General features: G+C 42.3%; 1 protein-coding gene across 3 annotated transcripts in view; it reads right to left on the bottom strand.

Moving 5' to 3' along the window:
- The window catches only part of LOC137434939 (ras-related protein Rab-22A), a 44039-nt gene that overhangs the window by 11495 nt on the left and 19559 nt on the right, over nt 1-12985 (bottom strand). For 2 of the 3 annotated variants that reach the window (XM_068128189.2, XM_078784916.1), the window contains 2 exons: nt 12771-12852; nt 1918-1989 (listed from right to left, as the gene is read on the bottom strand). In XM_068128189.2, coding sequence (XP_067984290.1) covers nt 1918-1989; nt 12771-12852 — 154 coding nt within the window. The remainder of the gene's footprint in view (nt 1-1917; nt 1990-12770; nt 12853-12985) is intronic. The other variant, XM_068128190.2, reaches the window with a different exon arrangement.

Raw genomic sequence — 12985 nt, 5'->3', positions numbered from 1 at the left:
TATTTGGAGAGAGAGGTGCACAATATTTGATTGATTAATTGCATAATTAAAATCAGTACAAGTACACATACATTCAAAGTACACCGCCCCCAATCCAAATAATTAAATATCCTCCAGCGCGGCATTGCCGGGGCATTTCTGGCACCCGGCAATACCGCCGTGCAGCTCATAGAGACTGTATTGGGAGGGAGTAGTGTCCACTAATTGATTGATTGATTAATTGCATAATTAAAATCAATAAAGAATTATCATAAAATATTTTCTGAATCAATTTGCCAATAGCATACCTCACCTACCAGTGCTTCATTTGAAGCGATAACTTTTAGAAAATTAATTAATTCATCGAAAAAATTAAATAATCAATTTATTAATCAATAAATAATTAATCGATTAATCAATAAATCAAAATATCCTTTATAGCCACATCACATGGTCACTTTCATGTCCAAATATTAGCTTCCTAGCTCAAAAGGTGCCTGAGATAATGCCCACAAGAGAAAGCAAATAAATAAGTACTTAATTAATAATAATAATAATAATAATAATTCATTTATTTTGTATAGCGCTTTTCAAGAAGCCCAAAGGCGCTTTGACAGAGTGGAAAACATAATGCATAACAATACATGAAAACAACAATTGCAAAAAGACAAGAATCAATAGGGAAATATTTAAAGCAAAAGGAGGGAGAAGGAGAAGAGATAGTCAGGGGTTAAATGCTGTGGGTTGAATGTTGAATGCAGTGTTGAACAGGTGGGTCTTTAGTGATGTTTTGAATGTGGTGAGTGAGGAGGAGTCTGATGGTGTGAGGTAGTGAGTTCCAGAGGGTGGGAGCAGCGATGGAGAAGGCCCTGTCCCCCCAGGATCTGAATTTGGTCCGGATGGAGGGGGTCAGGAGGTTGGTACCAGCAGAGCGGAGGTTGCGGGTGGGAGTGTGTCTGGAGAGGAGGTCAGCCAGGTAGGATGGTGCCAGGTTATGGAGGGCTTTGTATGTCAAGAGGAGGATTTTGTACTGGATTCTCTGGGGGATGGGGAGCCAGTGAAGCTTGTAAAGGACGGGGGTGATGTGGTCACGGGTCCGGGAATGGGTGAGTAGACGGGCAGCGGAGTTCTGAATGTATTGGAGTTTATTGGTGATTTTTGAGGGTGAACCATAGAGGAGGCTATTGCAGTAGTCCAGACGGGAGGTGATGAAGGCATGGATGAGGGTTTCTGCAGCCGTGGAGGAGAGGGATGAGCGGAGACGGGCAATGTTTTTCAGGTGAAAGAAGGCTGACTTTGTGATCTGTTTAGTGTATTTGTCGAAGGAGAGGGTTTGGTCAAAGATGACGCCAAGATTCCGGATGTGAGGGGAGGTGGATACTGGGATACCGTCGATGTTGAGGGCAAAGGTATGGGTGGATTTTGTGAGCGTTTTTGGGCCAAGTAATTAATCGATAATAATTAAATAACTAATCAATTAATTGATTAATCAAAAAACAAAAAATATCGTTTTTGTCAAAGCACTGGCTCACTATTGTGCCAAAATTTCAGCTTCCTAGCTCAGAGGATGGCTGAGATATCACCCGGACAACCAAGAAAACAAACAACCAGAGTGAAAACTGAGTACTCCCTTTCAGCGTGCGTCATTGCCGAGCCCCCTTCGGTGCCCGGCAGTGACGTTATGCAGCGCCTGGAGATGGCATAGGAAAGGAGCAGTGTACAATTCTTGCCCTAACCACAAGGTATCATCAGCAGCCCAGCCACACCCTCAGGAAAAGATGCCACACCACAACCTTGTGCTGTATACGAATGAAGATTTCCTGCAGTCCCTGATGATGAATGTTTTTTTGGGGTTTTATTCCAAACCGTGCTGCCGTACCCACAAATCCAATCCACAATAGAGTATCCCATAAGGTCGATGCACTGAACCACACCCACCTCCTTTGTGATGTCATAAACGATAATGGCTGCCGCCGATCCTCGGTAATACATTGGGGCTAAAGATCGAAACTGTAGGGAAGAATAAAACAAAACAGCAACTGTGGTTAACGACAATGCAATATGTTAAACCACGAATAGGTTGCATTTGAAGATTTAAACAATTTGCCTACAAAATATGTATGTAAGTTAGGGAAAAAAAAAAACAAGACCGAAAGTCTAACAGCGGCATAGCCAGGCTTGTTTGATGCTTTAGTAATTTAGTTGAAGAGGATAGTATAACCTGGTGCAGATACCAGTTAGTTAGCAAATAATGTAAGTATTAAATTATTTTGAAGTACTCCAAGTCTCCAAGTCTAAGCTGTCTGTCACCATGGAAGTGAAGAGATTGCATTGAGACACTGGTTTATTCTATATGTTGGTCAGTTAATCAACACTATCAGTGACCTCAGCACCATCCCGACACACACCACTGTGCATGTTACGGAATGAGGTGTTTTACGGCGACCGGAGTGTCAATCCTGCCACCAACCTCCTTGAGAGAAGACCCAGTGAGTTGGTACTCATTTTGCCGACCTCGGAAGGATGACAGGCTGAGTCAACCACCTGGTGTTAATTGAAAAGCTGACTGGGATTCAAACTCAGATCCCAAGCCCTCCACCCTAACCGTTAAGCCAACACCAAGTGGTTGGAGGCAGTCGTAAGAAATGCTTCAATGTCTGAAGAACCCTTAATCAAAGTTTTCATGATATATGATCTGGGGGGCATGCACCCACACCCCCCCTCCCCCCACCCCATCATATATCATCACCCTGTAGTCATAACTTCAGTTCCCCCAAATTATCAAGTGTGATAATTTGCCTCAAACAGGTATATGACCTAATATATGAACGTTCCCTTAAGGGTGTTGAAAGAAACATAACTGGCAAAGTCAAATGGCATTACATTCTACCTTTCATAGGCGTAATTGTGGCTATAAAACCCACCAAATATGTAGGATAAACATATGAGGGATATACATACATAAGGAGACAAACGCTGTAAACACAGGAACCAAACATCTACGTCGTAAAAAATAGTTTGTTTTATCACGAATTTGCCAGTTCTAAAAGCTTCTTTGCCATTTTGAAGAAGAGGAAGAAACCCTAATGTATGGTTTATTCACACAGCAGTTTGAACAGAAACATTTATTATTCTACGACAGCAGAAACCCTTTAGTTAGAAGGACACGGAACGAGCACATTAAATTATATATACAGCAGTGATATTTTGGGAAGCAATAAAAAATCTATAAAACGACACAGAAAAACCCACAAACAACAACGACAACAACAACAACAACAACAACAACAACAACAACCACCACGATAACAATAGAGTGTTATAAAAGATCCTTATTTTCACGTGTTTTACTTCATGTGTTTCACACTGAATGAAAAACGTAAAGGTAGAGCATGCAAGTTGTGATACATGACAGGTTCAGTGATATGTTCAGCCTGAACGGCATAGGAATCAAAATGGCGGTGTGGAGTCAGCAGTCGTACCGGCGTGATGACATCACATCACCCATATCATGTGACCAGATCCTCAGCTCTGATTGGTGTACGTTTGAGGGGACATACATACATACATACACACATACATAAACACACACATACATACATACACACATACATACATACATACATACATACATACATACAGACAAATACTGTTCTAGACGGCTTTGCCCTATGAGCTACGTTGTAAAAAAAACAAACATTTAAGCTCTTCACTTCAATAAATAACCTGTCCAAACACAACACACCTAATGCATTCATATTTGGCAATGGGCGACCTTATTACCTCTGCTACCGAAGGTGGATGGAGGTTGTTTTCACCCCTGTCTGTCTGTTTGTTTGTGAACAAGATATCTCAAAGAGTTGTGGGCGGATTCTGACGAAATTTGGCAGAGAGTAGTGTATGTGATAAGGACGAAATGATTAGATTTTTGTGAAGATCAGGATCCGGATCCGACTAGGAGAATTGTAAAAGAGATTCTTCACCATTGAGAGATAGGGCCAAAAACGATACATAGCAGGATATCTCAAAAAGTTATGGACGGATTTGGATGAAGTTTGGTGTGGAGGTTGTGTCTGACAAGGACGAATCTATTCGATTTTGGTGAAGATCTGAATATGGATTCGGATATGATAATTATTTAATCGCAAGTGATTCTTCACCATTGGGAGATAGGGCCAAAAACGATACATAACATGATATTTAAAAAAGTTATGGACGAGTTATGACTAAACTTGGTGGACGAGTTGGTTTGGTGACAAAAACAAGCGATTCGATTTTGGTTCAGGTCCGAATCCAGATCCGGCCTAGCATTGGGAAACAAAACAAACTTTTCAGACTGACGGAGGTATGCGCTCTACCGAGTGCCATTCTAGTCATTTGATTTATTTATACAAAGTAAAGCCTCATGTGGGATCAAATAAAAGAAAAGTCACATAAATGGACATGAGTGGCAGGAATCACTTAAAGTTCTCGTGCAGCCAAACTCCTCGAGCCCCCTACTCCCCAAGATGTACAGATTCTGAAAGCCTGTTCCAAAAATAAAACTTGTGTGCTATTTGATTTTGATGAGATTCTGTATTTTCCCAAAACCCTGCATCTCACGAGCACCATGTTGTCATGTAACAAGTCCAACCTCTGTATCTGTCCAAAACAAGTTTGAACGAGTTGAGCGACAGACCTGGATGACTAACAGCATCTCCACGGTGCGCATGAGAACAGGGACTTTGAAAGCGAGTGCGACAGTGTAAACTACAATGGTGATGACTGTTTGGTAATTCAACCGTACCGCTTCAAACCAGAGGTCAGTGATGACATTATAGGAGGCCGCGATTCCAATTTCCAAAACTACGATGGAAACTGACCATGATTCCAACATGATTGTTAATGCAGATCGCTAGAAAAAAATTGGTGACATTTTCTTATGAGCAAAACTATATTTCAGCTTACTTTTCATGACATGAACACTCCCTCCCATTTTCATGACATTATGTGGTGAGGTGGAAAGAACTGGGAAGTGGCCGTGTGCTGTGTGCAGGAAGGGTGTTGGAGTGAACTCCATTCAATGTACAATGTGCGCTGAGTGGGTTCATCAAAAATGTAATGGTCTGAGAGGGTCATTAACCAGTGTGGCAGCAACATTCAAGTGTAAGGTGTGCACAGAGGGAGCTGCAGATGGAGGAAATGTTGAGTTGGATCTTGGAGACGGCGTGAAGCTGGAAGGTGTGAAAACATTTTTCTACCGGGGAGACATTCTGAATGGAGAAGGTGGATCAGACTCGGCAACGGTTGCTCGAGTGAGATGTGCATGGAAGAAGTTTCGGGAACTGAGTGACGTGCTGACGAGGAGGGGAGTGTCATTGAAGCTGAAGGGAAAGGTGTATGCTGCATGTGTGAGAAGTGTTATGATTTATGGGAGCGAGACATGGGTAATGAACGTAGAGCAGCAACGAAGGCTGGAAAGGGTGGAAATGCGAATGGTTCGGTGGCTGTGCGGAGTATCGTTGATAGAGAGGAAGACAAATGATGAATTGCGAAAGATGATGGGAATAGTAGACTGGTCGGTATTCTCATAATTGTAAACCCATGGCGTTTTTTTGGAGAAAGTCGGCAACATATCTTTTCCTATGTGTTTTTGTATGCTGAATCCAAAAAACAATGTTGCCAAGCTGAATTTTGAAGTTAACATGCCCAAAATGATAAAATTCAAAATGGCCACCAATTCACAGTAAAAAGCTTATATTTCAGCTACTAAACAATGTAGAAAGTTGATTTGTGGCTATACCCACATTTTTGGGGACAAGAAAGTTGATTAAGCCCAAATAAATTCTTATTATGGCCACCATCTTGGATTTCAAGATGGCCACCATGGTCAAACAGGTACGATTTCTAATATATCAGAACTTGTAAGCCATCAAAAGATTAATTCTTGAAGTAATACATCCACTTTTATTCTGCCAAAAAATCTATCCATGATGATAACTTTTCACATTTCATTCAATAGTTGTGTAGTTATTTTACTATACATATGCAATTCAAGACGTTTGTGCAAGTCTTCAGATTTAAGTTTGGTTTATGCATGTGAGGTCTTGGTTAACATCAGCACAGGTATAGTCCAGTACAAGGAAGTTTTGCTTTCCTGCACTTGCACCGGAGATTTCTGCAGCCAGTTTTGCATTGACAATGAATAATTTCCAAACAAGCTTGGGGAATTGGCTCCAAAGACATAAGGATAGGTACAAGATCATTCTGTTCAATTTGCCATCCCATATCTTCTGGTTTGGGCAGTCTCTGTATGGCAATATTTGCCTGTCACCACACCATCACCTGAAAGTGCACTCTTTGCATATGGAAACTGAAGGCATCACTTGTTGGTGGCAACTTTTCTGGACTGTCAGTACGAGCAAAGAGCATATGGCGGGCCTCATCAACTGAATCCACTGCAACCTTGTAAATCTTGCACATGGAACACTCTGCTTGTTTCATGGCATCACTTGTCAGTTCACCCAATTCAACATTCAAAAGAAGGTCAAAGTGATGCTTAAAGATTTCCCATGCTATTTTTTTGGAATGGCCATATACAAATGAAGTAGTGTCTGTGCCGGTCAAAGCATGAAATTGAAGAATGGCTTTCTCTGATCCTTTAGGCAGCTTCTCAAACACTTCACGCAGGGGTATGTATTTTGGTTTTCTCGCTGTCCCAGCCATCAACCACACTTTGCACATGCAGGAAATTTCATGTAGATGAGCCAGCAGAATAATAAGGACATCAACATCCCTTGAAAAAAGAACAGAACATGTTGTCCATAGCCATCTCTTTGCTCATGTGAATGGCATGCAAAATGAGTCAAGTATCCCCTTCTTCATGGTTGGCTGTGAGATTGGTCAAATTGAGACCTTGATTTGAGCTTATGACCCCTTCCTCATCAGAGAAACCACCAGCAACAATTGTTTTCTCTTGATCTTGAGTTTGAAGCATCAGTTCATCTGATATGAACTTGGCAAGGTCAGCTTTATTTTCAGGAAGAGCAGAAAACTTTCCCAATTGTTTGGAAGGGGAACATTGCGATCTTCGATGACTCGACGAACAGCGTGAGTACTTCTGTTACGTCTTGATCGTGTGGATGCCTTGATTGATATTTTCCGGTATCTGTCAAATACTACATCGATCCTTTTGTATGCACTTCCTTTTTGCAACACACATTTCACAAATGCATATGCCACATGACCAAATGTTTTGGCCTTGTCTGATTTTCCAAGTGCTACAACCAGTGCTTGGCCATCAATTATAATCAATCCTGATTCTCCTTCAAGTGTGATTGATGGTGGGCAAGTAACATGCTGTGTCAAGACATCGGCCAATATTGACTTTGTACCAGTTCTGAGGGATTTGTTCATTTCAGAAAGTGATACTGGTACTGGCATGAGTTCATGTCGTAATATTACTTCCATGTTGACTTCCCGGCCACCTTGGAAAGCAACAAGGAGACGGTGCAGGATACTTTAAGAATGGTCTGCTTCGATCTAATTTAAGAATGGTCTGCTTGGCAGTGTTCTTGTCTTGCATCTTTATTAGTCCCCTACCGGTGTAAACTGGAGGGGGCTCTAGGTTTGCACTCCGTCCCTCCGTCTGTCAGTCTGTCACGCAAACAACAGTTTTCCAGACTTTTTTTTCTAAACTCTTAATGCTAATGATTTCAAACTTGGTACATGGTTTCCTCATGATAAGTTACAGATCAAGTTCGAACTCCACGACGTTTCGATCATTTTTGACAAAGTTATGGCACTTTGAACTTTGGTAATTTCCCCAACGGTTTTCTGGACGACAGACTGCCGGTAGGGGACATGTATTGCAGCGCAATACTCAGAATGCTTGTTAGTCCCCATCGGTGTACACCGGAGGGGACTATAGGTTTGCACGCAGTCAGTCAGTCAGTCAGTCCGTCAGTCCGTCAGTCCGTCAGTCCGTCAGTCCGTCAGTCCGTCAGTCCGTCAGTCCGTCAGTCCGTCAGTCCGTCAGTCCGTCAGTCCGTCAGTCAGTCCGTTAGTCCGTCAGTCAGTCCGTTAGTCCGTTAGTCCGTCAGTCAGTCCGTTAGTCCGTCACGCAAAGAACATTTTTCCGGACCGTTTTCCTAAACAGTAAACTCTTAACGCTAATGATTTCAAACTTGGTACATGATTTCCTCATAATAAGTTACAGATCAAGTTCGAACTTCATGACGTTTCGATCATTTTTGACAAAGTTATGGCACTTTGAACTTTAGTAATTTCCCCAACAGTTTTCCGGACGACAGACTGCCGGTAGGGGACATGTATTGCAGCGCAATACTCAGAATGCTCGTTTCATACAGGGTTGCAAATGTAGTGCTACTACTGTTGCTGTTAAGAATATTAGAAGTGCTAGTTGTATTACATTACACCACACCGAGCCATGTATTGTGACGTCAGGGCCGTGGTGTGTTGAAATGGCTGTTCCACGATTCATGGTTTCTCCCAATGAGACATTTATGACGTCACAAATACAATGACTTTTTTTCTAATCAAAACTGAAAGGAAATTTTATGAAATGATTAATAAATCGACCATAAATAGGCCTACGTGTACACAACAAATACATGTAACAGGCCTAAAGCCTCGGCCTATAGGCCTATTTATGCCTACATTTTGCAGTTTTTTTTTGGCATGGATATACAGACTTGGCATTTAATATGGAATTTTTTTTTTTTTTTCTTGACTTGGGTTTCCTTTCTGAACTCAGAATATCAATCTGGTGAGTTTCTTTTACGCTTCGGTGATTTCTTTGTTCAAAGAACCATGTCACTGATTGTCTGGCGCAGCAAGAAGTCAATAACAGGATTATATCACAGGTGGCGTGACAAAATGTACGGACAGGTACATTTGACGATTGGCTTCACAATCGGGTATATAAGGGTTGTTGCGTTCTGTATTAGTGGAAAACAACTGCTGCACGTCTACAAAAGTTATTGCCGCTTCCTCTGGAGATGGTCCGTCAACTCGACAATGCTGTTTGTCATGGAGTGGTGGCTTTACGAAATTCCGGCATGAAACAGTGTGCTCTTGCTCGTCAGTATGGCATCACTCAAGGTCAAGTGTCAAAGATCCCGAAACAAAATGCTCAGAGGGGTGTCCCTCCTCCAATATCGAGGCCAGGACGTCCCCGCAGAACCACAAGGAGGGATGATCGCCAGCTGCACCGGTTAGTCTGCAATGGCCGTACCAAGTCAGCTAATCGGCTTAGGCCTGAGTGGCAGCAACTGACAAATGTGCCTGCATCCAGAAGGCTAGTCAACCAACGACTGGTCCAAGCAAGCTATCGTGCCAGGCGTCCCCTGAGAAAGCCACGCCTGACAAGACAACACTGCCAGCGCCGATTGCAGTGGGCCAGAGAGCACCGTCAATGGCAGCCAGGACACTGGAATCACGTGATCTTCAGTGACGAGTCTTGATTTCTGGTCTATCGTCAAGATGGCCATGTCCGAGTGCGCAGACAAGTGCATGAAGCCTACAACGAAGATTGTATAGTGCCAAGAGTCCAAGCTGGAGGTGGTGGGGTGACCGTTTGGGCTGATTTTCATGCAGGGGGCAAAACGGACCTGGTTGTTCTGAATGGAAACCTGAACCAGTTCAAATACAGGGCCATTCTGGAAGAAGCATTGCTTCCATTTGCTCATGTAGCCTTTCGAGGAAACTTTGTCTTCCAAGATGACAATGCATGGCCTCATCGTGCTCGCATGATCCAAAACTTTCTTGCTGACCGTGGTGTAGAGCATATGGAGTGGCCTGCCATGTCCCCGGATATGAATCCGATAGAGAACTTGTGGGCAGAATTAACAGGTCAAATCGACAACTTGGACCAGCAGCCTACCTCTGTGCGTGAATTGCAGCAGGCTATTGTCACTGCATGGCAAGCGATTCCTGTCCAAACCTTGGCAAATCTCGTGAACAGCATGCCTCAACATGTACGTGCTCTCCTGAATGCTCGTGGGGGTTACACGACGTACTGAACTGTAATTTTACTGTCCGTAATCGCAGTTGTAATTTAACTTTTGTTTTTGTTAAAAAAAATTTTGGCTAATGTGCAAAATAAAGAAATACTTCTGGAAAACGTACAGAAGTTTAACACAGTACTGTCCGTGAATTGAGTTCAATATCAGTTTCCATCACTTTCAAGGATCAATTGATTTGCTTCGTAATGTCAAATGTGGTTTTTGTTTCTTTTAAAGGTCACATTAACAAAATCAAGAATAATTTCAACATAATTCCAATGAACTTTTGGTTCTAAGTCAACTTGAAAAGTAAGTTCACCCCCACAAAAAAAAATTCCATATTAAATGCCAAGTCTGTATTTTATTTTTTATTTAAAATAAATAAATAATTGTATTATATTTAACTCGTTCAGGCCTTAATAATGTTTACATTTTATTATAAGGCATTAAACACAACAAACACATGTAACAGGCCTATAGGCCTACATTTTGCATTTTTTTTTGGCATAGAGATTTTTTTTTTTTTTTTATTTATTTATTATATTTAACTCGTTAAGGCCTTAATAATGCGGGGCTACGTCAAACCATGGCCAGCCATGCAAAGATTTCAACAACACATGGCTAAGCCATGATTAATTACTTAAATGACACTCATGAAGGTGACAAGGGCCATAAAAATCTGTTCAAACCATACCATGTATTACAATGAACTGACCCCCAACGACTGCTACAAAATAAGTGATTTACCATGGCAGCCATCTTGAAATTCAAGATAGTGGCCATAATACATATTTATTTTGTCTTAATCATCTTTATCATCCCCAAAAATGTAGGTACAGCCACTAAAATCAACTTTCTATATGGATTAGAAGCTGGTATGAGATTTTCTGCAATTTGGCGGCCATTTTGAATTTCGCCATTTTGGGCTTGTTGACTTGAAAATTCTGCTCGGCAACATTGATTTTTGGATTCAGCATAAAAAAAAATACATGAAAATAGATATGTTGCCGACTTTCTCAAAGAAACGCCAGTGGATTCATTGATTGGCAATTTTTGGAAATATCCGACCAGTCTATTGAGCCTGTGATGGATGCTGTGAAGAGAACAGGTTGAGATAGTTTGGTCATGTGTTGAGGAAGGATGAAAGTGACTGGTTGAGAAGAGTGATGGAAATGAATGTAGAAGGAAGTAGAGGACGGGGAAGACCAAGAAAGACTTGGCTAAAGATGGTGGAAGAAGAAATGCGGGCAAGGGGGTTAACAAGGGGAGATGCAGAAAATAGGGCAAAATGGAGAAGATCGTCATGGGGACCGCAAGGCTAACCCCCGCTCTTGCAGGGAAAATGGCCTTAAAATGCCTGTTGTTGTTGTTACTTTTCATGACATATGGGGCCACATTAATTCCAACTACTTGTCATAAACCAAGTACACTCACATAGCAATATGAACATGGGGCCCTTATCCACAGTCTCCGTATGGGCCCATATGGTCAGTTTTCCACTTTTCGGCTTACTCGCACCTGAAGAACAAAAGGCCCCGTTTACCTTCAGCTGCTTTGCAATGATCAGACAATAAGTGCACCGCTTGTATCGGCTCACGGCTGAATGCAGCACAAAGTGGACAGGGGCCGAGCTTATGTCATGTCCGCCATCATTCTTATCTATCCAAGTATTTCTTCTCCCCACCCCCCACCCCCCCCCCCCCCAAGACTGCACCCCTCCCTATCCACCCGACCCAGTATGCCAAAAAGGCGACAGCAGTGCTGGCCTCCCGCTGGTTCACTCCTTCACGGAGAAAACAGACAAAGCAGTTGAGCAAACAAACTGCACGAACTTCAATTCGACAGGAAATAAACCACACCTTGTAAATTAGGAAATCAAAATGGCCAGCACGAGAGTCAATCAAAATAAACGGCAGCCGGAACAACGTTAAGCCGATAACAAACAGCCGATCCTTCCGATTGTGCTCACGATCCGAGTACAGTTTATTGTCAGTGCAAGTTGCATGCATCGGATACCTATTATTTAAATGACTAGGGCGTGCCCGTACGTGGGTGCAAAAAAACATGCGTGCAAACAACAACAACAAAAAAAAAAACTTTGAAACCACGTGGCAGTAACGACCACAGAACCCCCCCCCTCTATTTACATGAAATGGTTTGGTCCATTCGCAAAGCCAAAGCGAACGGCTTGCGAGTACGGTAGAACCCCCCCCTCTATTTACATGAAATGGTTTGGTCCATTCGCAAAGCCAAAGCGAACGGCTTGCGAGTACGGTGACCATACCTTGGGAACCACTTGTCCGATTAATTTCAAACCTTGAAAAGGCACATCCTCGGGTCCCCAGCAATATACCTGGCAAGTTTCAAGTATATCGGACCCGTGGTTGTCGAGAAACAGCGGTCACAGACAAACACACATACACACACACATACACACAGAGATTACTGGAATTATAGATAGATAGATGAAGTAAAAATTTAACGGGAAATTTCAACATTTGCTCAATAGATATTTGACCTTTGATTTGCCATCAAATTTCGTTTTGGCGAAACTGACTCCACGAGCCCTTATAAGGGAACCATGAGAGGAAAATGACTAGCGAATACGAATAAGCAATTTTAAAAGCAAAGCATAATGAACATGTCAGCTTCATCTCGGATGATGTAAGAAAACTTGTTCATACGTGGGGAGGTTGGGGAGGAGGAGGAGGAATAAATAAGTCAACTCAGAAACCATTCAAATCCCCAGCCTCGCAGAGCTTGCAATGGTCCGAGGCGCAACCTTACCCGTTCCTGGCCTGCTGTGTCCCATATCAGGTATTTATGGATTTCATTGTTCCTCGCAACAATTTTTGTCATGAAAGATGCTCTGAAAACGGCAAAAACAGAAATATCTCAAACTAAAACAGTTTAGAATTGCATTTTTATATTAATGGTCACCGACTACCCGTCCCTCCAAACCCCTGACTCTAAACATTATTCGTTCCTGCATTTTCACACAA

This window comes from Myxine glutinosa, chromosome 9, assembly GCF_964187855.1.
Source record: "Myxine glutinosa chromosome 9, kmMyxGlut1.1, whole genome shotgun sequence".
In the NCBI taxonomy this organism is placed as follows: Eukaryota; Metazoa; Chordata; class Myxini; order Myxiniformes; family Myxinidae; genus Myxine; species Myxine glutinosa.
The sequence above is the reverse complement of the archived record's forward strand: the minus strand, read 5'-3'. Positions and strand labels throughout refer to the sequence as shown.